The sequence below is a fragment of the Gastrolobium bilobum genome, unplaced genomic scaffold (genome assembly GCF_033153095.1).
Source record: "Gastrolobium bilobum isolate Gb01-03AN ecotype WA unplaced genomic scaffold, APGP_CSIRO_Gbil_v1 utg1978, whole genome shotgun sequence".
Classification (NCBI taxonomy): domain Eukaryota; kingdom Viridiplantae; phylum Streptophyta; class Magnoliopsida; order Fabales; family Fabaceae; genus Gastrolobium; species Gastrolobium bilobum.
This window is the reverse complement of record NW_026897627.1, coordinates 255,614-281,483: the sequence shown is the minus strand read 5'-3', so window position 1 is coordinate 281,483 and position 25,870 is coordinate 255,614. Positions and strand designations below refer to the sequence as shown.

Here is a 25,870-nt window from a genome sequence, read left to right as displayed (position 1 = left end):
AACCCTACTAATGATAATGATACACCAGTCACATGCTAATAATCACGCATATACTGTTCCTCGAATGCAATACTCCCTGACTGGACTTGGCAATTCTCTGCAACAGGCCTATAAGGGAAGAACGACACGTAGGACCAAAGGTAGACAACACCCAGTACTTGGAATCAAGCTGCTTGAAAATATTAGGTTTTGGGCTGTTAGCCCCGTTTCTCAACCAATAATAATACTAATAATAAATTCTCGTGTTCATAACCTTACGCAAGCAATTTAAAATTACAACACATTGTATTGATTTTACAAGGATATCATAAGTAATTTAACGTTTTTTGTCCATTTTTCAACGCATCTTGCAATTTGCAGGTCCAAATCAATTGCCCTAAACAAATGTAAGGTTAGAAAGCAACTATTCATTTGATTTTCTCTTTCTTCTCAGAACAGAAGCTATCTGAAACATGGGTCCCCCCATTCGCCATTTCTTGAAGGATGCCATTGCGGATTGAGCTGTCTCATACACTACAAAAAGCATTACACCAAACAAGAATTAATTGAACATCTCCCCGTGCATGAGAGGGGAAAAAGATGAGACCGCATAAATAAATGTTAAAGGCATGTTTCATGTATCCAAAAAAACAAAAAAAGCATGCTTCAAATAGCAAGTGGAACAAGTCTCACAATTGATCTCCTCTTTTGTCAGAATAGTCCAGAATTTGGAACCAGCAGCAAATGCTGAACTATGTGCCTTAGTGAGGACTTCCTTATACCTACTCTGAAATGCAGACAACAACAGAAACCCGATGGTTCTATCGGCAACTCTGTCATAAATGAAAAATAAATGATCAAATTAATAAATTCAGAAGTAGTTTGTACATGGTATAAGATATTTCAATCATACTGTAACTAAAATGATATAAAATAATTCATCAGAAAAATGATATAAAACATCATTTGAAGACTTCGAATTGATATAATTTAAAAAAAAAAAAAAAAAACAAATATGCACTTCTCTCTATTTATATTCACGTTTGTTGTGTATTATACCAGACAAATGCCGCTTCTGGAGTTAATCTTAACAGTCAAAATACAATAAATTCCAACTCTAATGTTTAGCTAAACTAAGAATTATCTATGTTATTGTTAAGCATTGTTTATTACCTTAAGTTTGGATCAAATGGGAAATTTTCATTTCTCTAGGTATGCTGGTGCCACAAGGGTGGAGCAGAATATTGGACAAAAGAAAGGAGGAGGGGGAGATCAGATTGCTAACAGAACAAGTTGCCAAACTTTTTGAAGGAAGACTCGTGCAAAGGCAGTCGGTAATTTTTTTATTTTTTTTGTCATCCTACTTTTTTCATTTGATTGTCTTAACTAATAGTGGAATTTTTGGTGATAAGGATTTGAATGAGATGCTATGAGCCTGTAAGTACTCTGCAATAACAAAATTTTCAGATTCCGTGGCTCATTCTAGATAAGAAGGATGATGACATGTGACAGCCATATACTATCTTCCAAGACAAAACTAAGCAAGAATATATATTAAAATAAATGAGTAAAGTTAAAGCCAAAAATAAATAAACACCTCTTTAAGATGATGTAAGCAAGAAAATACAGGCATAAGCGAGACTTACATAGGTGCTATCTTGCAACCAAATTCATAAAAGAATGGACATCTGGACCTCAAATCTACATATGCAGAATCAGCTTGGATCTCTAACCTTGTTCTGAAATCAAGAAGCACCAACTATAAGATAAAAAAATTAACACTTTAACTTAAATATTAAGTATCAAATTATAACACCATCAATCTATCAATATTCTTCCAGTACATATGGGTGTGAATGCACTTGAGATTAAAGAATAATTGTATATTGAATAATCATAGTGTATTACAATGTACAAGAGCTCTCTATTTAAAGAGACTAAAAGACCTAATAGGTTGAGCTCATACGATGTGGGACTATATATATAATGAACTATTTTTACAACTATTCTAACACTCCCCCTCAAGCTGGAGCATATATATTGTAAGCGTCCAGCTTGCCACAAATATATTCAACCCGAGGACCCCTAAGAGCTTTAGTGAAGACATCCGCGAGTTGATCATTGGAGTTGACAAATTCCGTTTTGATTTCTCCTAACTGAATTTTTTCTCGAATGAAATGACAATCGATCTCTATATGTTTGGTTCTCTCATGAAATACAGGATTAGAGGATATATGTAGTGCAGCTTGATTGTCACAAATGAGAGACATGGGTTTCTTCTGTTCACAAAGATGGAGCTCCCGAATCAACTGCTTTAATCAGATTAGCTCGCAGGTAGCAACTCCCATTGCACGATACTCGGCCTCTGCACTAGATCGGGCAACAACAGTTTGTTTCTTACTTTTCCAAGAAATCAGGTTTCCTCCAAAGAAAACACAATAGCCTGAAGTAGAGCGCCTATCCGAGGGTGATCCTGCCCAATCGGCATCTGAATAACCACAAATTTCTGTATTTCCCTGATCTGAATATAATAAACCTTTCCCTGGTGCTCCTTTGATGTAACGAAGGATCCTAACAGCAGCATCCCAATGAGAATCACACGGAGAATCAAGAAACTGACTAGCGACACTAACAGCAAAAGAAATGTCTGGCCTAGTCACAGTGAGATAATTGAGCTTCCCAATCAACCTCCGATAACGTCCAGGATCAGATAATGGTTCTCCTTGTCCGGGTAGTAATTTGATAGTAGGATCCATGGGTGTGTCAACTGGCTTACACGCCAACATACCAGTCTCTTCTAGGATATCCAAGGCATACTTCCTTTGACAGATAGAAATGCCCTGTCTAGATTGTGCTACCTCAATTCCCAAGAAGTAACGCAGCTTCCTGAGGTCCTTTGTCTGAAATTGACTGAATAAATACTGTTTTAACTGACGAATTCCAGCTTGATCACTCCCGGTGAGGATGATGTCATCAACATAGACTAACAAATAGATGCACTTATCAGGAGATGTGATCCTATAAAACACAGAGTGGTCAACTTTACTGCGAATTAAGCCAAACTCCTGAACAACAGAACTGAAGCGACTGAACCATGCCCGAGGAGACTGCTTGAGACCATATAAGGATTTGCGAAGACGACACACCTTCCCAGACTCCCCCTGAGCAACAAAACCCGGTGGTTGCTCCATATAAACTTCTTCTTGTAAATCACCATGAAGAAAGGCATTTTTGATGTCAAGTTGAAGGAGTGGCCAGTGACGAATAGCAGCAAGAGCAAGAAATAGGCGAACTGACGCCATCTTAGCGACCGGAGAGAATGTATCGCTATAATCAAGGCCGAATATTTGAGTAAAACCCTATGCAACTAGGCGGGCCTTGAGTCGATCAACATGGCCATCAGGTCCAACTTTCACAGTAAACACCCAGCGACAACCAACTGTAGACTTCTCTGGAGGAACAGAAACAAGGTCTCAAGTGCCATTGGAATGAAGTGCAGTCATCTCATCAAGCATCGCTTGGCGCCACCCTGGATGGGAAAGTGCTTCACCTGCGGTCTTAGGAATAGAAATAGAAGAAAGACTAGAAACAAAGGTGAAATGAGGTGAAGAAAGACGGTCATAGCTCAAAAAAGTATAAAGAGGATAAGGGTTACGAGTAGTACGTGTACCTTTTCTTTGAGCAATGGGAAGAGCCTCTGGTGAAGGATCCGGAGGGGAAGAAGCAACAGCAGTGGGCGATGAGTCAGCAAGAGTCGAGTCGACAGGAGGCACAGTTTTGCGACGCTGATAGGTGAGAAGTGGACGGTCCTCAGGTATAGAAGCAATATGTTGCTCATCTGGAATAGAAGCACCTGCAGCTGGAAAAGACAAGTCAAGAAAAGGGACAGGAAGAACATGATCAACCTGTGACAACTGAGATGGGATAGAATTAAAGGGTTGTTGATCAAGAAAAGTGACATCAGCGGAAACTAAGTAACGCTTAAGATCGGGAGAATAACAACGATAACCCTTTTGAAGACGAGAATAACCAAGAAAGATACACTGAAAGGCTTTGGATGTTAACTTATCCTTACCAGGAGTGAGATCATGAACAAAACAAGTACAACCAAAGACATGTGGAGTTAGGATAAAGAGGAACATCTGGAAGCAATAGGTTATGAGGAATATCATTGTTGAGCACAGATGAGGGCATGCGATTGATGAGAAAACAAGAGATGAGTACAACATATGCCCAGAAGTGAAGGGGAACCTGCATATGAAGAAGAAGGGTACGTGCAGTTTCAATGAGATGTCTGTTTTTACGTTCAGCCACCCCATTTTGTTGTGGAGTGTGAGGACAAGTAGTTTGATGTAAAGTACCTTGTGTGGCCAAGAAATTAGAAAAATCAATAGAAACATATTCCTTAGCATTATCACTACGTAGAATACGAATAGAAACACCAAATTGAGTATGAATCTCAATATAAAACTTTTTATAAATGGAAAATAACTCAGAACGATTTTCATTAAATAGACCCAAGTGCAACGGAAAAAATCATCAATAAAGGTAACGAAATACCGAAAACCTAAAACAGACAAGGTACGACTTGGACCCCAGATATCTGAATGAACAAGAGAGAAAGGGGCATCAGCTCGTTTATTGACTCGACTGGCAAAAGAGGAACGTGTACGCTTCCCTTGTTGACATGACACACAATCTAAAGACTGAAGACCGGATAAAAGAGGAACCATTTTCTGCAACTTTGAAAGACTTGGATGACCGAGGCGACTGTGGATAAGTTGTGGAGATTCTGTGAGAGAGAGTGCCACTGAAGGACGAGGCACATCCAGATAGTAAAGCCCCTGTGACTCACGACCCACTCCAATCATTTTCCCCGTACCCGGATCCTGCACAGAAACAGAATGGTTAGAGAAAGTAATGGTGCAAGTGAGGGAGTGGATCAACTTACTAATAGAAATTAAGTTATAAGGGATGCCAGGAATGTAATAAACAGATGTCAAGGCTAAGGTAGAGGTTGGACGAGCTTGTCCAATCCCACGAACTGGGGCTTTGGTTCCATCCGCAAGGGTAAAAGAAGGTAAATGATCAGAATAAGTAAGAGATGTAAAGAGTTCCGTATTACCACAGAGATGATCGGTAGCACCTGAGTCAAATATCCAAGTGCCAAGTGATGTAGAATGAGAAACACAAGCAACGGGATTACCAGTATATGGTTGAGACTGAGGAGAAGCCTTCTTGAGAAGAGTTTGGAGTGCAGCATAGTCCGCAAGTGAGAGAGAAACAGAACCAAATGATGCATTGTCTGACTGAGCTATATTCGCAGCAAGAGAGATAGAATCCTTCAGTTTGGAAGATGTAATGGGCCCAATATTAGTAGAGATGATTCCTGAGGAAGTTTTGACAAGAGGACAAGGAGAGTTAACCTCCGAGAGATCAGGGGACGCTGCTGCCATTTAAAGACAGAATATAAAAGCCGTAAACGAAGGCAAACGATATCCAATCAAGGAGAACCACGCGTCTAAAGTGAGACCCACAAAGAACCAAGCACAGATCCGGAAAGAGGAGAAGAAGACGAGAAGTTCTGTCCAAGAACGGCCGGAAAACTCCACCGGAACAGTGCACACGCGCCGGTTGAAGGTGGCGCGTGAGCACCACGCGCAGAGGAGAAGAACGGTGCGTGGAGGCGCGTGGCTGACGCGACGGTGGTCGGACCACCACAGAACTGGTCGCCGGGATGAGACGGTCCTGATCGCAGGTAGTCTGGGCTAAAACCTCGCCGAAACAGTGCTCCGGTGGCCTGAACAGTGACGAGCAGTGGTTGTTGGCGGCGGGAAGTGGTTCTGACAGTTGAAGAAACAAGCCGGAGAGACACACGGCTTAGAGAAAAAACTCGCCGGAAGAATGCACGGCAAAGTAGAAGAGAACACCTAAGCAGTGGGCTTAGGGTTTTAGCGGAAGCGGATCCCCAGAGCTAAAAAGCTATGATACCAACTTGAGATTAAAGAATAATTGTATATTGAATAATCATAGTGTATTACAATGTACAAGAGCTCTCTATTTAAAGAGACTAAAAGACCTAATAGGTTGAGCTCATACGATGTGGGACTATATATATAATGAACTATTTTTACAACTATTCTAACAAATGCCAATGCAGATTTGCATGCATATGCCACTTTTTAGTTTTTAGAACTTCCATGAAAGCCATGCAAATTGATTATTGAATAATTGGTTGCTTTCCATATTTCCACAACACCATGCACTTAAGAGAAATTAATTTAAATGTATCTGAAAAATAAGGTTAAAGAAAAGACTTTGACTCCAAATCCAGTTAAAGCTCTAGAAACAGGAGTTAACAAGAAAGGTCTGCAAAAGCATTCTAGGGGTAACAAAAATAGAAGTCTACTTAAAAAGTGTTTCCTCAATGTCATGAAATGCTATATTATATAATGGAATGTGCTTATAAGTTGCAAAAAAACATAAAATGATTATTACTTTTGATTGAAACAAGAAGGAACATTGACTGATACTGCTTGTCTCAACTGTAACTCACGAGCAAGCCAAAAAGGCAGTTCAACTTTTGAGCCTGCTTCAATCTGAAAATCAAACATTCTAAAGTGAGGTCAAATCATAAAGTTCCACCAAGCACCTCTGGTGCTACTGCAAGCAATTCTTTCCTTTTGAAATACATAAATTGTGTCAACGACTCTTACAAAGTCCGTCTCAGAACTGGGATCTATTCCCACTCCAGATGCTGCCTTCTGAAACATAACTGACACAATCTGTGATCATAACATAACAAATCGTAGTATTAGGATAAGAAATTAGGTTGCATTCCATATCCTCATTGTTTACACAATGAGTCAATTCTGTTATAAACTAGCCACATAGCATCTTAAGGCTAACTAATGTAGCAAAACATTTCCCTTGTTTACAAAAATCAAATATCTCTAAACTAGCATCCCTTATTGAATCTGACATATATCAATTGGAAACAAATTAAGAGTCTGAAGACTACCTCTTCCTCCGTGATAATATCATCAATGTCATAGTACTTTGCCATCCAATCCTCCAGCTTGCGGCTCTTGCACTTTCTTTCAACTCATCGAAAGAGCAAACTGCAAATAAAGATACTTTGAGCTAGAACCATGTCATTACATTTATAAATATATTTAAACATCTTTCTTCTTGAACTAATAAACAAGACAACAAAAATCAATGAGAAGCTTCAAGAACTTCATTCGCCAGCTCTAATATTAAATAAAAACAAAGTTTTATCAATGAGACCTTCCACAACAGCATCTATTGTTGCAGTTCCATTACAATGAAATGCAAAATCACAGAACTTGTTGCTATCAGCAGCCCTCCATTCTGGAGAAAAATAGCTATGAGGCAGCAAAAATTTAAGTTGACCAAAATCTTCTCTTCAATTTGAAAACTTGCATGTACGGCTGTCAATATGGTCCAGTCCACCCCACCAAGCCCTACCTCACGTGAGTTAGGGCCATAAAGCCAAAAGTATAGACCATTCTTAGTCACCCTATAGGTCAGCCCACTAGTTTTTCTAAAATAGAGATATTTTAAAAAAAAGGATTTTTTTCAAAAAATAAAATAAAGAAATAGCACAAGTACATGTATACTTGCTGCAAATATAAAATTTAACAGTCAAACAAGAAAGCACAAATAGAGTCAAGAGAATACCAAGTTACTATTACTGTGTTAAGATTAAGAAAACCTGAATAACTTATGCTCAGCAGTGACTCAAGACAGAAACATCCAAACCCAATAAAGTAGAACATTTGCAATTCAGCACAAGTATTAACATCATTTCAACAAGAAGTCGTGATCTGAAAATATACCCGTGGAATAAATATTGTATTATCCAAGAAGCTAGTCGCATAATAGAAGCCGACAAATACATAATTGGAACATACTGCTACATGCTATCTAGACTATAGACATCATTTATCAATTAGCGGAAAAAGAAAAATTCTGTAACTGCATACCTAAATCTACTTAACAGGAACTATGCAAGAAAATAAGTTGCATTCATTAAGTTCAGTACTGTGACTACGACACCAATTATATTTATATAAAATCCAAGTTACTAAGGCACATACTAGAAATTGACTTGTCAAATAGAATCTAGCAAATAGTTTGGCTATTGTTAGCAAAATAATTAAATATTGTGATGAGGTGTAAGAGCATGGAAAAATACATTTAAAATAAACCTTGACAAAAGATGCTGACAATGTATGCAGTAACAAGTAAAATGGCCCAGTGTCCATATAGGGAGGGGGAATGAAAATTGGATCTAGTAATTCTCAATTTCTCATGTATTTCGTTAAGAAAGAGTTGCTTTTGATATTACTAACTGGACTTAGTGATCTATTAATTGAACACTACCTGAAGAACATTCCAAAAATTGAATTTGTACCTTAGTTTTGACATATTTGATGTTAAGTATGTGACAGATTATATTGTGTGGTCTAATTGGAATTTTCCAGTCAATTGAAGTCTCCACAATCTCCAATGGATACCAAAAGTTTAGCTACATTGAAGCAACAGGTAGACATATTAATTACAAATGCAGGTTTCTTGTTTCCCTGTTTTATAGAGCTTCATTCTGATAAATGTTGCCAATGCACTTTCATTAATACGAACTCTGGTAAGCCTAAAACTTTTATAGATCTTCATTCTGATAAATGTTGCCAATACATAATGATCATAGTAATCAAACGACACTATAGCGGTATAGCACAACAGCGAAGTCGTATGCATGAACCTATTACAGAGACATACTACACATATAAATGCTCAAAAATAAAAATATTCATTCATAATTAAATTTATTATCACCGACGATCCAAACAAGGATTCAAGGAACATAAGTAGAGCATTTATACAATCATACTTGAGATTAAACCTCAAATAGGATAATTAAATCCAAAAATCACTCCACATTAAACCCCGACTAACAAAGGTTGGGGTGAGAACAATCCTTGTACGCAGTCTTACCCTTGCATATTTGCAAAGAAACTGTTTCCTGAATTCAAACCCATAACATTTCAGTCACAAAGGAGCATAGCTTTACCACTGCTTCAACCTCGCAACCAAGATAATTAAATCTGTTTGATATTAATTAAATCCCCCTATTCAAGATAAGAGGCAAAGATTTCTTAATAAATATTGGCATTAGGCTCCATCTAAATACCCCGAATTGCAGCTAACATAGTATTACAATTCCATATAGCCTTTCATTTCCTACGACTCCTTGGTCCCCTGTACTTGAACATTAAAATTTAAAAGCTGCTTTAGAGTAGCTGGAGTAACCTAAGTATGCGTAGATGGTTGCTATCACAGAATCTATAAGGACTTAGCCTCTCAAGAATAAACCTTCAATGAGCATCTATTTTCTTAAATTAGGAACGTGCCAATGGTCATTTTCAGAGGTGCCATCATTATCTAATAAGCATTGGATTTAGAGGGCTATATCTACCAATAAATATAAGTGCATAATTTCAGAGCAATTAATAATTGAAGAAAGCAAACTATCAAAAAAAAAAAAAAAAAATTAATTGAAGAAAGCAGAACATGCCAACCCTTTCTACTGGAAGAAGAAAATTTCGCTGGAAGTGGTTGCTGTCGCTGGGTCGCCGGAAATTCGCCGATAAACCGCCGGAAGCTGAGGGTTGAGAGTGAGTTTCTGGCTTTCTTGTTGTTCGAAGTGAGAAAATGAGAGAACGCGAAGTCGAGGGAGATAGGTTTCGCGTTTGAAGTTCATTATATACCCCTTTGATATAAATGTCCGAACGCTAAATACAGGGCAAATATGGGATTTCGATGGAAATGGATCATGATCATTCGAGAATATCACAATTATACAAAGATAAATCAACGGTTATGATTTTATAACTACTTATTTCAACATTTTTTCTCCATCCTCCTTTGTTACCACTTACCATTACCATTGATTTACCTTTGTATGGTTATGATTTCTCACATGATATGATAAATTTTCACATGAGAGGATCCAGATCCGATTTCGATGCGCCTTCACGGTAGAAAGCGCTCGAGATGCAAAAAAAAATTATAAAAAAAAAAACAAAATAATATTGGAAAAAGTGATAGATTATTCTATCTACCATTTGTTTCTGCCTATCTTTTTTATCATTCTTCAATCTCGATAGATCAGAATATAAAGAGAAAAAAAAATGTTAATTAAAATTCTGATCTAACAGTATTGAAGAAAAATAGGTAAAAATAAACAGAAAATTAATAGATGAAATAATCTATTTGATAAGAAAATAATAGTTAAAATAAAAAACATATAATCAAGTAGGTGTCCGTGTATCAACTTGCACGGATTTATTTCATCCTAATAGTGCTATCGACTTTGAGTATATAATAGTGTTTAAAAATTTGATGAGAAAAATTTTGTTGTTTTCGTGTTGTTCAGATTAATCAAATAATCGATAACCTAAAACACTTCTTTGTTATATAAACAAAATTAGCTAACTAGTTGTAAGTAAAGTTATAATATACAAAGATGTTCAAGACTTTAGCACATGTTTGGAGCACCTGATAAAGAAGATAGGATAGGATAATTTATCATATCTTACTTTTATCTCTTGTTTGGTGGGTCAATAGGATATGATTAACTTATCCTATTGTCTAATTTTATCATATCCAATACATGATTTCTTATCCTATGGGAGGAGCTGGGTTAGGATTCAATAGGATATGATCCCAAGATTGGATACCCAATATATCCCCACGCTACCCAATATATTTGTATTTATTGCATTATATTTTGTTTTTTGTTTTTTCTTTTTCCTTCTACATAATCTTATCAGATTGCTAATCGGTGTTCATTAAACACATGACATGATATAGGCTTATCAGCCTCATATCATATCTTACCCTTATCAGCCACATATCATATCTTGTCCATCAAACGAGCCTTTAAAGTGTAAGAAATAGTTAAAAACAACGATTTCCACAAATCAATATATTTTTTTGGGTGTCTAATTTGCATATTGCACTTCAATTATATAATAAAAGGTAAAAGTTCAAGTTCAGGAATTATCATAAAAGAAAATTTATATATAGCGTAAAAAATAAAAATAAAAGTAAAAAATTCTAAATACTTATAAGAACTTTTGCCGATATTAACATATTCAATGAAGAGTTCGCTAATGTATCCAAAAAAAATGAAAAGTTCGCTAAGTATTTCGATATGGTTGTCTAGACGTAATGTGAGGTTATGCTCGAGCTTCCGTGGTGTAAGCTTGATGGCAGTTGATGGGACTTCGTTTTAGCCTCATCCCAGGTGTTCCCTCACAAGGGAACATTGTTTAATGGTGTTCTCAAATTGCACTTTTTAAAGAAAAATCATAGAAATGCAGAAAAATATATTGCTTCGAGTATGAGAGAGAGAACATGACAAAAAGGAATATTAGTGTTAAAAAGTGAAAAAAATGAGTTGTACTTTATCATGTTTCGATTCCACTAACTTTTTTATTTTTTGCAATTTGCAAGGTGAATCAAATGTTCCCCCAAAAAGGTGTCCACTACTTTAGCAATCATGACAATCAAACAAGGAAAAAATGGAGAATAGTCTGGAAAATGACCAAGTTGTTACAAGGAGAGAGAAAAAAAGGAAAAGGACAATTGGTCAAGCAAGAATCACACGACGAAAGAAAGAGAAGAGACGCCTTGACCAAACGTTGAAGAAAAAGGCAAGATAATTTACCAAAGAACCACTCACTCTCATCATTATAAAAGGAAAGGGAGAAAAGTCCACAGGAAGCTTTTTCCAGTTGACCCTTTCCCCTACGAACATCATCGTTCTCTTCATCATTTGTTTTGCATTCAAAGTAATTCGGATAGTTCGGTAAATATTTTTATTTTCAATTCGGAATTCTTAATTATTAAGACTGGACCAATCTTAGTAATTGAATAATGAAGTTATAATTTGTTGGTTGATTATATCATTAACTATTTCTTTTCTTTATTTTAATTGGAGTGCGAGGATTTTATCATAAACCATTGATTTCTGCTGCTTCCATTAGTTTTCTGCATTTTGCAGCTCTTCATTTTTAATATATAATTCCCTGTTATCTTCTTCTTTTGTTTTTGTTCATATTGAATTCCAAGTTGTCTGCAATAGGATCTCAAGTCGAAGGATCTTCTTTTGTATTTTCGAACAAGTCTGCAGACATGATGAGCTAACTTTCCTCAGGAATGGATGATCTATGTAATTAACACTTATTGTAATTGAAGCTTTGTTTCTGATTTCAATGAAATTCTGGTGTTTTCTGAATTTGTGTTTGAAATAATCGGAGAAAGAAACTTTCGAAGGGAAGGGATTATAGACTGCAAAATATCAGTTGGAAGGTGAATGTGTGAAAACACTTTCATTGGTTGCCTTAGGAATAAGAAACCACTAAGTTCCTACAAAGGTTCGATGCAGTACAATTGGGAATGAAATCGCAAGGGAACACAAGATTTCGTATACCAAATAGCCTAAGAGCTTGAGGAATCAGAGTTGGCAATGAAAAGTCACCTGAACAATTTCATTGAATGAGGTACTGAATCATTGTTACAGTTGATTGTTAATGTAGCAGTGAATTTGTTCCTATTTTATTTTATTTTATTGACTTTCCTCATTTTATTGTTATATGTTATTGTTCTGTTAACATTATAGGGTTTTGAATATAAGATCCATTTTCGTTTCTACAATTTTAAATTCACTGCACAATACCATTTTCGCACAATATTTTGTTCATGTGAATTGTTGTTCCTCCCCTTGAAGGAATGATTGAAATATATAACGATGTGATGAATGAAAGAGAGTGGTTCGAACTTTTTGTCATAATGGGAACGCTACTATGATAGTTAGGAATGAGAAATTTTAGATGATTCAATTCTAGTTTTTGAACATTCTTAATTGTTGTTAGGTTCATTTTTTATAGTTTGGGCATTCAATATAACAATACGTTCTCTGTAGGACAATAAATTGAGACTTAATATTCCATTTATTACTTAGACGTGTGTGCTTGCTGTAACACCTAGTGTATACCCATATTATTATCATATTACAGTATTAAGCGCAGCTCAATTAAATGCGGAAGCTAACTTTTTCTTTTCAATTATGACGTCATCATTATTAACCAAATTGATTACTTATTCCTTTTTCAAAATATTGCCTGTATCTAAATTTCAATAGACAACTAACTGAATAATCTCATGATATAAATGTGTATCTAGTCACAGAACTACAACACGTAGACCGGACAATATCTTGATACAATTATACAGCTCAAAACTAAATAAACATAGCATAGTCAATGTGGCAGGGACAACCCTCATGCTCACCAAATAAGGCAACAAAGCCCAACAATGTCTCAACTCAAATAACATGATAATGAAAGTAAAACATGGTCGATATCCAAGCATATCAAATAACAGAATGCATCTCAACTCAACTCCGGCCTCCTGCCGCTAGAGGTATCAACCCCCGAGGTACCTGAACCTGAAAATGTGCCACAACACGGGGTGAGATCTCTAAAAAGAAATCTCAGCAAGACAAGGGGTCCTCAAGGATCTCTCCACCTCAAGCTCACTTACATGTGCAATATAAGTTCTAAAATAGTAAAACAGTATAAGTTCCAAAATCTGTACAATGCAGCATATATCCATGTCATGTGTGTCAATATCCTACTAGCCAGAGAACAAAATATAGGGATTACATACGTCTATAACCTACAGTACAAGGACCCCGCTTGTACCTCACCCACAGAATCACCATCTTGTATGTCGCCACATACTCAGGCTTACCATCTAGGTGGAACACCACATACATATCATATGGCACTTGCAATCAATATCACAGCTCAATAGCATATCAATAATCATTTCATATTTTCACAAAAACACAACATGCATATAAACCATCCCTCTGTGAGGTATGGTGGAACTAACAATGGGCAAAACCGAGGACACGAAATCTTACCTATAGTGCCAAAATCTCTGTCCAAAGGCTCATAAAAACAGGAAACCCAACAGTCTCATCACAAGTCAATTGCAATCTGTTCGTTATGAATACACAATTTAATATTCAGAAATCTTAATTTCATAACCATTAAACAAGGTCTTCTCTTTCGTTTTCATCCTTTCTAATTCATAATTATTAAGCATTAAGCCCCACAATTAAAGGTATTAATATTTCCCAACAGAAACCCTGACTTCCTAGGGCCTCATGCCCAAATGGGGACTTTCTCACGCAATAAAAACTGGTTTTTGTTCATTCTGACAAGTAGGAATCGATTACCAAACCTTGGGAATCGATTCCTGCACTTGGTAATCGATTCCCAACAAGAGGGAATCGATTCCCACGCGAACAGAATAGAATTCTGCAGAATTTTTCTGCATAATCCGCGACCCAAATGCTTCCCCAAGGTTCAAGGTCCGGTTTTTCTAAAAAACAGATGTTCAAAAACACTAAACATGCATAGACTAAAAACTCTTAACTTGATTAATCAAAGTTCCCTCTTTTAGTGACTTAAACAAGCTAAAATCATGGATTTCAAGAGGAATGATAATAGTATACCTATGGGGTCTCAAAACAGCAGAACAAAGTGCTCTTGGAGCTCTCAAATCAGTCCCAAGAAATCACATTACACAAGACCACGAAATGGTGACCAGAGCTTGGTCTTTTCTCTACCAAAATGACACCTTGAAGCTTCAAATGCCAACCACAAGACTCCCACAACACTTCACCAAAATTCAGAAACCCTCACTCACCCAAACTGAACCTACAACTCAGAAATGAGTAATCTTTCAACCACTCAAGGCTAGAGCACACTCACTCAAAGAATTTTTGTGAAGAAAGTAAGAGAAAAGGTGGTCGCTTGGAGCTTCAATAGAGGGAAGAAGGTGGAGGAAGGTGGCTGCCACCAAAGCTCAGAAAATTTCACGTAGGAGGATGAGAATTCTGACCTAGGGCCTTGTGCCCATGTATTTATAGGGGCACTTAAGTTTAAACTCACTGTATTAGCACTACTAGCTACGCTTATCATTTTAATCTCAAACTTCATATTATGAACCTAGCCATTTTTCTAAGATTTGTCATATTTTTTTTATTTTTCGCACACTTTTACGATACGCATTTTCACGCAGTCGATATTAGTTCTGACATCAGTTCTCATCATTTTGACTTCAAACTTGATATTCTTAACTTAAATATTATTCTAGGAATATTCATACACTTATTATAATTTTTTGGGATACTTCATCGGTACGCACTTATACTGTGAAGCAGAACCGGTATCGGCACTTTTCGTCAGAAAAGCGACTTTCAATATTATTGAGCCCTTATAATAATTATTTAAGCCTTTTCATAATTATTCAAGGTCAATTATAGAATTATTTCCTAAACTCATATTTAATTTAATTAAATTCCTAAATGCGGGTTCTTACACTTGCACAGGTGCAAATCATCTTAGAGTTTTCTCTTAGGTGATCTGCACGCCAACAATGGTGACTATAAGTATCTCCCTTGTGTGCTCCGATTGAATAAGAGGATTGATGCACCTACAAAGTAAGATTGTGTAAGGTAAGATTGATACAGTGTTCTTTCTTGAATGATGGTGAAGGCCCTAGTTATATATAGAGGCTGCCCAAAAGTTCCCTAAAGATCTAGGATTTCTCAATTTGTGAACAGGGCCAATGCACAATGAATCCAAGATAGATATTATATACACAATAGAAGCCCCCTAGCTTGGGTTCAATATGATGGAGTGCTGAGTTTTTAAGATATGTTGACCTTAGTTGGTGAGGTACATTGTAACATCCCGGGCGCTGACGAGGGCGAGGAGTGATCGTCGGTGTGTAAGGGCACAGACAAGGAGCGGCTCCTGGCAGGCTTCCAGCGGCGGGATATGTAAGAACCTGCACCGTTAATTAAGGAAATTAATCAGTTAATTATGAGTTTAATGAGATAATTCCATAATTTAACCTAATAATTATTATGAGGCTCTAATAATTATAGTAAGTAAGTAATAATGCTGAAAGTTGCATTTCTGATGAAAAGTGCAGATATCGGTTCTGCTAGTCGGTATAAGTGCATACCGGCAAAGTATCCCGAAAAATTATAATAAGTGCATGTATATTCCTAGAATAATATATAGGACTTGTAAAATGAGTTTCAAGTTAAAATAATGAGAACTGGTGCCAGAAACTTATACTGGCTATGAAAAGCGCGTACCAGAAAGGTGCTGCGAAAAATATGAGAAAAATATGATAATTCTTGTAAAATTGAGTAGGTTAAGAATCCTGAGTTTGGGATTAAAATGCTAAGCGTAGCTATTAATGTTAATACTGTGTGTTTAATTGTTAAATGATTATATATACAACTTATGCACATAACCCTAGGTTGATTTATCAGTTTTTGTGCATGAGTGGCTGCTGAGTGTGGGTTTCTTTGCTGACTTGGTGTCTCCTTCCCTTGCCTTCACCATTTCTTCATGGGAAACCACCAAATGATCATCTTTTCTCTTGGTTCTTCCTTGTAAACACCTTGTGGTTGTGTTGGGTTAAAGGCTTGTTTTTTCTGAGTTGGTGGGTTGTTCTTGGGTGCTTTCGGTGTTGACTTTGGGGGTTGGTGTTGTTGGAGCCATTGTGGTGGCATTTTGAGCTTCAAGAAGCTTCCTTTGTGTTGAAAGGTCCAAGCTTGTGTTGTCATTTCGTATTCCTTGGTAGTCTGAACCTTGAGGCAGTTTGGAGAGCTCCAAGAGCCTTTGCTTTTCTGTTTTGAGCTTTGGTAAGTTGTACCAACCTCATTTATGAGTTTTAATGGTTTAAAGGTGATGTCTTTGCATGTAAATGGGTTAAGCAAGTAACCAACTGGTATGTGGACCTAAAACAGATTTAAAATGCATGCATTGACATTTTAAAGTGTTAAAAATGGTACCTTGGATGGATATCTTCGCAAATGCAAAAGCTGTTGTCTGTCGCGAAATATCCGGATATGTGTATCCAGATATTGATATCCGGATATGGTATCCGGATATTGATATCGGGATATGGGGTCTTTGATATCCGAATATGCATATCCGGATATGTCCCCGACGAATATTCAGATATTCTGGGATTTCGAAGATCAGTAGCTGTACGGTTCATACAGTAGGCTATTGGGGGTTTGTGGATCCTAGATTGATGAAATTGAACTTCTGTAATAATCGAACTAAGTCAGAATCAAGTGATTAAGGGCTTATGGCTTTGTGTGAAGCCTTAAGACGTAAAACGTAATGAAAAAGCGTTGTCTTAATAGTGTATGCTTGTGGTGCATGTTTTTTGATTTATTATTGGTCCATAACAGATTGTGATACTGCTGTATTTGGGCTTTGAGCTTGTGTTGGACTCTTGGCATTGTATAGTTAGCTTGCAAGGTAAGCTTTCGTGTCCTCAGTTTAGCCATGTTGTGGTTCCACCATGTCCCTTGGGGGTATGGTTATATGCATGTTGTGTTACATGCTTTGAATATTTGAAATGCTGTTGAGCTTTATGTGTAATGGCTTTTAATATGCATGTGTTGTTCCATCTTGACGGTAAGCCTGAGTATGTGGCGTCATACAAGACGGTGATCCGGGGTGGATGCAAGTAGCATCTTGCACTAATTGTGGGTATTAGATGTATATAAATCTTGCATTTCTCTGGCCAGTAGAATAGAATTGACACACATGCCATGATTATCTGCTGCATTGCACTATTTTAGAACTGATGATGATAAACTGCTTTTGAACTTTTATTGCACATGTAAGTGAGCTTGGGGTGGAAGATCCTTGAGGACCCCTTGCCTTACTGAGATTTCTTGTTTAGAGATCTCACCCCACGTTTGGGGAATGATTATTTCAGGTTCAGGTAATATGGGGACTGATGTCTCTGGCGGCAGAAGGCCAGAGCTTAGTTGATGATATTGCTGTTATTTATGCTGACATGTTGAATGCTGGTTATATCTGCTGATTTGATGTATTAGCTTACTTTTTGATGTTGCTGTTGTTGAGACGATGTGGGCTTTGTTTCCTTATTCGTGTGAGCATGGAGATTGTCCATGTCACTGATGTTAGTACTTATAGTTGGAGTTGTATAAACTACTAGTTGGTCCGGTCTACGTGTGGTGGTTCCGTGACTAGAGTCATACTTATGTTATTTAATTAATGAGGTATTTCTATTAGTTGTTTATTGTATTGTACATACATGCGATGTTTTGAAAATGGTTAAGTAATCAAGTTGGTAATGATAAATGACATCATAATTGAAAAGAAAAAGATATTCCGCGATTTTTAATTAAGCGCAGCTTAATACGATAGTATGATAACATTACCAGATATATACGGGGTGTTACATTTATGGTATCAAAGCAATGGTTCGAGGGAAAAGCTTGTGTGTATTGCAATAGCTAGGATGTTTGGTTGCGTTTGTCTTGTGTGTTTACTCCGTCGAATTTTATTATGATAATGCATATGTGATCACATTGCGTGGGCCTGATCAACTCATAATTTGTGTAACTTGTGCAGAGTCATGGTAAGGTCCGGGAGAACACGAGAGACTTTTGAGGATCAACCTGATCTTATCCTGACTGCATTGGCCGAGATGCAGGCGGCTAGGTTAGCCGATCAGGAGGCCACTAGATTGGCCAACGCGGCAATGATTGACGTTGTTCGCGAGGCGAATCGGATAGCCGCAGAAGAGGTTCGTGAAGCGAACCGGAGGACCACTGAGGATGTCCTCGAGGCGAATAGGATGGGGAACATGACGATGATGAGAGTCATGTTGGAGGAGCTGAGGGTTGGTCCTGCTGTAGGTCAGTTTCCACCGCCACAACCGCCACCACCGCCGCCGCCTCCACCTAGTGTCAGGATGAGAGCCTGAGTCACATTGGCAGTGCTACTCATGTCGCCGAGACGATGGAGACCCTTGTGGGGCCTACTGATGATCGTGATGTGATTAATCGTCAGCTGAATACTTTCAGGAAGCGTAAGCCACCCTGTGTTTGATGGGTCTTTGGATCCTATTGCTGCAGCGAGATGGCTACAGGCGCTGGACAAGATATTTCAGGTCATGCAGTGTACAGACCCGCAGAAGCTGATGTTCTCGACTTACATGCTGGAGGGCGATGCCCATGAGTGGTGGACGAACACCTCTCGTGCTTTTGAGATGCATGGTCATGTCATGACGTGGCCATTCTTTGAGGAATGCTTTTTGGGCAAGTATTTTCCCTACGATGTGCAGGAGAGGAAGCAGGGGGAATTTGATAGATTGGTTCAGGGTCGATGTCTGTTGACGAGTACCTGGCCAAGTTTAATGAGCTTGTGAAGTTTGCGCACTTCCGGATGGTTCCTCCTACTCTGATGTTTCTGGCTGCTAAGTTCCGCAGAGGACTTAGTGAGGTGATTGCTGAGCATATTGCTGGAGCTGCTTCGAGGGATTTACACTGGTTCAGCAGTGTAAGGACATTGAGGATGTCTGCATTGCGAGCAAGGCTAAGAGGGCCAAGGTCGACGAGACCAAAGGGACTGTTAGTTCCACTCCTGCTCTTACTTCTTGGAAGGACAGGAAGTTTGCTGGGAAGGGCAAAGGTAAACAGTTGGCGACTAGGCAGGCGCCTGGTCAATTCAAGAGGGCTGCTTCACAGTAGGGGAGTTCTGTTAGGCCTCCTTCCACTCCGAGATGTGCGGGGAGCGGAAAGCAGCATGCTGGTCGTTGAGCTTCGGGTCAGTTGATCTGTTTCTAGTGTGGCAAGGAGGGCCACTTCTCTAGAGACATTATGTCGTCTACAGCGAGAGCTGCAGCTGTTCAAGCAGTTCCTTTGCAGATGGTTCCGATGGCTTCTACTTCGGTACCTGCGGTGCCACCTTCTGTTGGGCATGTGTACACCTTGGATAGGCAGCAGTCGGACTGCGCTCCGAACCTTGTTAGAGGTACTGTGTCTATTGGTGGTATTGCTGTTGATGCACTGTTTGATTCTGGGGCTACGCATTCGTTTGCTGCTACCCCGATTGCTTTGGGGCTTGAGTTGCCCATGTCTGTGCTTTCTCCACCGTTGGGGTGACTACCGCCACCGGAGAAATATGTGATTCTACCACTATACATCGCGATGTAACGTTTCAGTGGGACGGCCGCGAGTTCTCGGTGGATCTGATAGGATTACCGATGGCCAACTTAGAGATTATTTTGGGCATGGATTGGTTGTCTAGAAATTGTGCACTGATTGATTGTTGTGCAAAGCGCGTGGTGATGTCTCTGTGTGATTCCACAACTAGTTCCTCGCCACATATTTCATTGTTGCAAACTAGGAAGGCCTTGAGAGCAGGGGCATTTGGTTATGTCATGTTGGGAGGTTTGGTGAGTGGGACACAGGAGGATATCACTGGCATTCCTGTGGTGGGGGAGTTCCTCGAGGTGTTTCCTGAGGAGATTCCTGAGTTTCCGCCACAGCGGGAGATAGAGTTCTCCATTGATTTGTTGCCTGGTGTGGGGCCTATTACTTTAGCTCTATATCAGATGTCGCCACCGGAGTTGGCTGGGCTGAAGAAGCATATTGAGGATCTTTCAGCGAAAGATTTCATCCGGCCGAGTGTGTCTCCTTTGGGAGCACCGGTCATCTTTGTGAAGAAGAAAGACGGAACTATGCGATTGTGCACCGACTACAGGCAGTTGAACAAGGTGACGATCAAGAACAAGTATCCCCTTCCTCGGATTGATGATCTGTTGGATCAGCTCAGGGGTGCTTGCGTGTATTCCAAGATTGATCTCCGGTCCGGATACCATCAAATTCGGGTGAAGCCGGAGGATGTCCCTAAGACCGCGTTTCGTTCGAGATATGGTCACTTTAAGTATTTGGTGATCCCGTTTGGACTCACCAATGCGCCGACAGTGTTCATGGATTACATGAACAGGATTTTCCAACCGTATCTGGATCAGTTCGTGATCGTCTTTATTGATGACATTCTGATTTACTCCAAGACTGAGGAGGAGCATGCAGAGCATCTGAGGATTGTTCTGCAAGTGCTGAAGGAGAAAAAGCTTTATGTTAAGCCTTCTAAGTGTGAGTTTTGGCTCAAATCAGTCAAGTTTCTGGGGCATGTGATTTTAGCAGATGGAGTTGCAGTAGATCCCAACAAGATTGAGGTCGTGCTGGATTGGAAGAGGCCCAAGACAGTTACGGAGGTGAGCAGCTTCTTAGGTTTGACAGGTTACTATCGGAGGTTTATCAAGGGTTTCTCCACGATGGTTCTCCCTTTGACTCGCCTTACCCAAAAAGAGACTCCATTTGTGTGGACTCACGAGTATGAGGATTGCTTTCAGAAGTTGAAGGAGAGATTGACTACTTCACCAGTGTTGGTCCTTCCTGATCATGAGGAGTCCTTTGAGCTTTACTGTGATGCTTCTGGAAGGGGGCTGGGTTGTGTGTTGATGCAGTCTGGTAGAGTTGTTGTTTTTGCTTCGAGGCAGTTGAAGCCTCATGAGGAGAACTACCTGACTCATGATTTGGAGTTGGCTGCGATTGTGTTTGCTTTCAAGATTTGGAGGCATTATCTGTTCGGTATGCAGTTTTCGGTGTTCAGTGACCACAAGAGCTTGAAGTATTTGTTTGATCAGAAGGAGCTGAACATGAGGCAGAGGAGATGGATGGAGTTTCTGAAGGACTACGACTTTGAGCTGAAGTACCATCCTAGCAAGGCCAATGTGGAAGCTGATGCTTTGAGTCAGAAATTCGTGAGTCTATCCAGTTTGACGATGGGTGACTTCGACCTCATAGAGAAGTTTCGAGATCTGAAGGTGACAACCTTATTTGGGGGTGCACTTCTCGATATGGAGACTGTGAGAGTCAGGAATGAGCTTATGGAGAAGATCCACAAGGCGCAAGTGCAGAGAGAGTGTCTCGACTACGTGAAGAACCAAGACGGTGTGTCTTGGAATGAGGATGGACTTCTGTTGTTTCAGAAGCGTGTTGTGATTCCTCGAGGTCCTTTGACCAAAGAGGTTATAGCGGAGGCCCATAAGGGATAGTTTACTATTCACCCTGGTACTACTAAGATGTACCAAGACCTGAAGAGGAATTTCTGGTGGCCAGGAATGAAGAAGGACATAGCTGTGTATGTGTCCAAGTGCTTGATTCGCCAGAAGGTGAAGATAGAACACCAGAAGCCGTCTGGTAAACTTCAACCTCTTGAGATTCCGGAATGGAAATGGGAGAGCATTTCCATGGACTTCGTTGGGGGTTTGCCGAAGACTCAGGTTGGCTGCGACTCTATTTGGGTCATTGTGGACAGACTGACGAAGTCTGCCCATTTTCTTCCAATGAAGGTGAGCTTCACTACTGAGCAGTTGGCCAAACTGTATGTTCGTGAGATCTTGAGGTTTCACGGGGTGCCCGAGAGTATCATCAGTGATAGGGACCCGAAGTTCACATCTCGGTTCTGGGAGGCGCTGCAGGGAGCTTTTGGGACTCAGTTGAGACTGAGTACAACCTATCACCCTCAGACTGATGGACAGACTAAGCGGACTATCCAGACCTTGGAGGACATGTTGCGGGCTTGCACGTTGGAGCAGGGCTCGGCATGGGATAGGTACCTTCCGTTGGTTGAGTTTTCGTACAACAACAGTTTCCATGCTAGCCAGGGCATGGCACCCTACGAGGCGTTGTACGGTAGGAGGTGTCGTACACCTACCTGCTGGTCTGAGGTTGGAGATCGTGAGTTGTTTGGCTTGAACTTTGTCCAAGATACCACCCTGCAGATCCAGATGATCAGGGAAAAGCTGAAGCAGGCGCAGAATCTCCAGAAGAGTTACTACGATGTCAAGCATCGACCACTGGAGTTCAGTGAGGGTGAGCACGTGTTTGTGAGACTTTCACCTGTCACCGGTGTTGGACGGGCACTTGGAGTGAGGAAGCTGAGCCCGCGATTTATTGGGCCATACCAGATTCTTAGTAGAGTAAGACCTGTTACCTACCGGCTTGTCTTGCCTCCGAACTTGGCCAACATCCACGACGTGTTTCACGTGTCTCAACTTCGCAAGTATGTAGCGGATCCTTCGCACGTGGTGCAACCTGATGATGTGGAGGTTCGGGAGAACTTGAAAACTCCCGTCGGACCCCTTAAGATTCTCGATCGTGGCGAGAAGCAGCTGAGGAGCAAGGTCATTCCGATGGTCAAAGTGCAATGGTCAGGAAGGACTCCTGAAGAGTGTTCCTGGGAGCGAGAGGACGAGCTTCTCCGGCAGTATCCCGATTTTCGAGACAGGTATATTCTGATTTTGAAGGCAAAACCCTAAAAAGGTGGGGTGAATGTAAGAACCCACACCATTAATTAAGGAAATTAATCAGTTAATTATTAGTTTAATGAGATAATTTCATAATTTACCCTAATAATTATTATGAGGCTCTGATAATTATAGTAAGTGAGTAATAATGATGGAAGTCGCTTTTCTGACGAAAAGTGCAGATACCAATTCTGCTAGTCGGTATAAGTGCTTACTGGCAAAGTATCCTGGAAAATTATAATAAGTGCATGTATATTCCTAGAATAATATATAGGACTTGTAAAATGAGTTTCAAGTTAAAATAATGAGAACTGGTGCCAAAAATTGATACTGGCTATGAAAAGTGCGTACCGGAAAGGTGCTACGAAAAATATGAGAAAAATATGATAATTCTTGTAAAATTGAGTAAATTAAGAATCCTGAGTTTGGGATTAAGATACTAAGCGTAGCTATTAATGTTAATACTGTGTGTTTAATTGTTAAGTGACTATATATACAACTTATGCACACAACCCTAGGTTGATTTATCAGTTTTTGTGTGTGAGTGGCTGCTGAGTGTGGGTCTCTTTGCTAACTTGATGTCTCCTTCCCTTGCCTTCACCATTTCTTCGTGGGAAACCACCAAATGATCATATTTTCTCTTGGTTCTTCCTTGTAAACACCTTATGGTTGTGTTGGGTTGAGTGAGAGGCTTGTTTTTCTGGTGGGTTGTTTTTGGATTATTTTGGTGCTGACTTTGGGGGTTGGTGTTGTTGTTGTTGGAGCCATTGTGGTGGCATTTTGAGCTTCAAGAATCTTCCTTTGTGTTGAAAGGTCCAAGCTTGTGTTGTCATTTCGTATTCCTTGGTAGTCTAAACCTTGGAGGCAGTTTGGAGAGCTCCAAGAGCCTTTGCTTTTCTGTTTTGAGCTTTGGTAAGTTGTACTAACCTTGATTATGAGTTTTAATGGTTTAAAGGTGATGTCTTTGCATGTAAATGGGTTAAGCAAGTAACCAACTGGTATGTGGACCTAAAATAGATTTAAAATGCATGTTTTGACGTTTTAAAGTGTTAAAAATGGTACCTTGGATGGATATCTTCGCGAATGCAAAAGCTGTTGTCTGTCGCGAAATATCCGGATATGTGTATCCGGATATTGATATCCGGATATGGTATCCGCATATTGATATCCGGATATGGAGTCTTTGATATCTGAATATGCATATCCGGATATGATATCCGGATATGTCCCCGACGAATATCCGGATATTCTGGGATTTCGAAGATCAGTAGCTGTACGGTTCATACAATAAGCTATTGGGGGTTTGTGGACCCTAGATTGATGAAATTGAACTTCTGTAATAATTGAACTAAGTCAAGTGATTAAGGGCTTATGGCTTTGTGTGAAGACTTAAGATGTAAAACGTAATGAAAATGCGTTGTCTTAATAGTGTATGCTTGTGGTGCATGTTTATTGATTTATTATTGGTCCATAACAGATTGTGATACTGCTGTGTTTGGGCTTTGAGCTTGTGTTGGACTCTTGGCATTGGATAGTTAGCTTGCAAGGTAAGCTTTCGTGTCCTCAGTTTAGCCATGTTGTGGTTCCACCATGTCCCTTGGGGGTATGGTTATATGCATGCTGTGTTACATGCTTTGAATATTTGAAATGCTGTTGAGCTTTATGTGTAATGGCTTTTAATATGCATGTGTTGTTCCATCTTGACGGTAAGCCTGAGTATGTGGCGTCATACAAGACGGTGATCCGGGGTGGATGCAAGTAGCATCTTGCACTAATTGTGGGTATTAGACGTATATAAATCCTGCATTTCTCTGGCCAGTAGAATAGAATTGACACACATGCCATGATTATCTGCTGCATTGCACTATTTTAGAACTGATGATGATAAACTGCTTTTGAACTTTTATTGCACATGTAAGTGAGCTTGGGGTGGAAGATCCTTGAGGACCCCTTGCCTTACTGAGATTTCTTGTTTAGAGATCTCACCCCACGTTTGGGGAATGATTATTTCAGGTTCAGGTAATATGGGGACTGATGTCTCTGGCGGCAGAAGGCCAGAGCTTAGTTGATGATATTGCTGTTATTTATGCTGACATGTTGAATGCTGGTTATATCTGCTGATTTGATGTATTAGCTTACTTTTTTATGTTGTTGTTGTTGAGACGATGTGGGCTTTGTTGCCTTATTCGTGTGAGCATGGGGATTGTCCATGTCACTGATGTTAGTACTTATAGTTGGAGTTGTATAAACTACTAGTTGGTCCGGTCTACGTGTGGTGGTTCCGTGACTAGAGTTATACTTATGTTATTTAATTAATGAGGTATTTCTATTAGTTGTTTATTGTATTGTACATACAGGCGATGTTTTGAAAATGGTTAAGTAATCAAGTTGGTAATGATAAATGACATCATAATTGAAAAGAAAAAGATATTCCGCAATTTTTAATTAAGCGCAGCTTAATACGTTAGTATGATAACATTACCGCATATATACGGGGTGTTACAGGATACATGAATGAATCGAATCAACACCCGAAAGAGAAGGATTCCAGAGACTG

General features: G+C 39.4%; 1 protein-coding gene across 2 annotated transcripts; it reads right to left on the bottom strand.

Moving 5' to 3' along the window:
* On the bottom strand, positions 1–9,723 carry LOC133308745 (DNA replication complex GINS protein PSF3-like). Of its 2 annotated transcripts, none has more exons than XM_061509430.1 (7): positions 9,581–9,723; positions 7,001–7,100; positions 6,696–6,764; positions 6,478–6,578; positions 1,626–1,718; positions 673–812; positions 1–513 (listed from the first exon to the last, which is right to left on the bottom strand). In XM_061509430.1, the coding sequence occupies exons 2-7, from the start codon at positions 7,043–7,045 to the stop codon at positions 404–406; spliced, it is 558 nt and encodes a 185-aa protein (XP_061365414.1). In that variant the 5' UTR covers positions 7,046–7,100; positions 9,581–9,723; the 3' UTR covers positions 1–403. The 2 variants fall into 2 exon arrangements, with proteins under 2 accessions (XP_061365414.1, XP_061365413.1); XM_061509429.1 differs by having other exon boundaries at positions 3–513; positions 9,585–9,723.
* Positions 9,724–25,870: the final 16,147 nt, after the last annotated feature.

Coding starts and splice junctions, on each gene's coding strand:
- LOC133308745 (XM_061509430.1), bottom strand. CDS start 7,045: ATGGCAAAGTACTATGACATTGATGATATTATCACGGAGGAAGAG. Junction 6,765..7,000: donor ATATTATCACGGAGGAAGAG/GTAGTCTTCAGA, acceptor TTATGATCACAG/ATTGTGTCAGTTATGTTTCA. Junction 514..672: donor GACAAAAGAGGAGATCAATT/GTGAGACTTGTT, acceptor TGCTTTTTGTAG/TGTATGAGACAGCTCAATCC.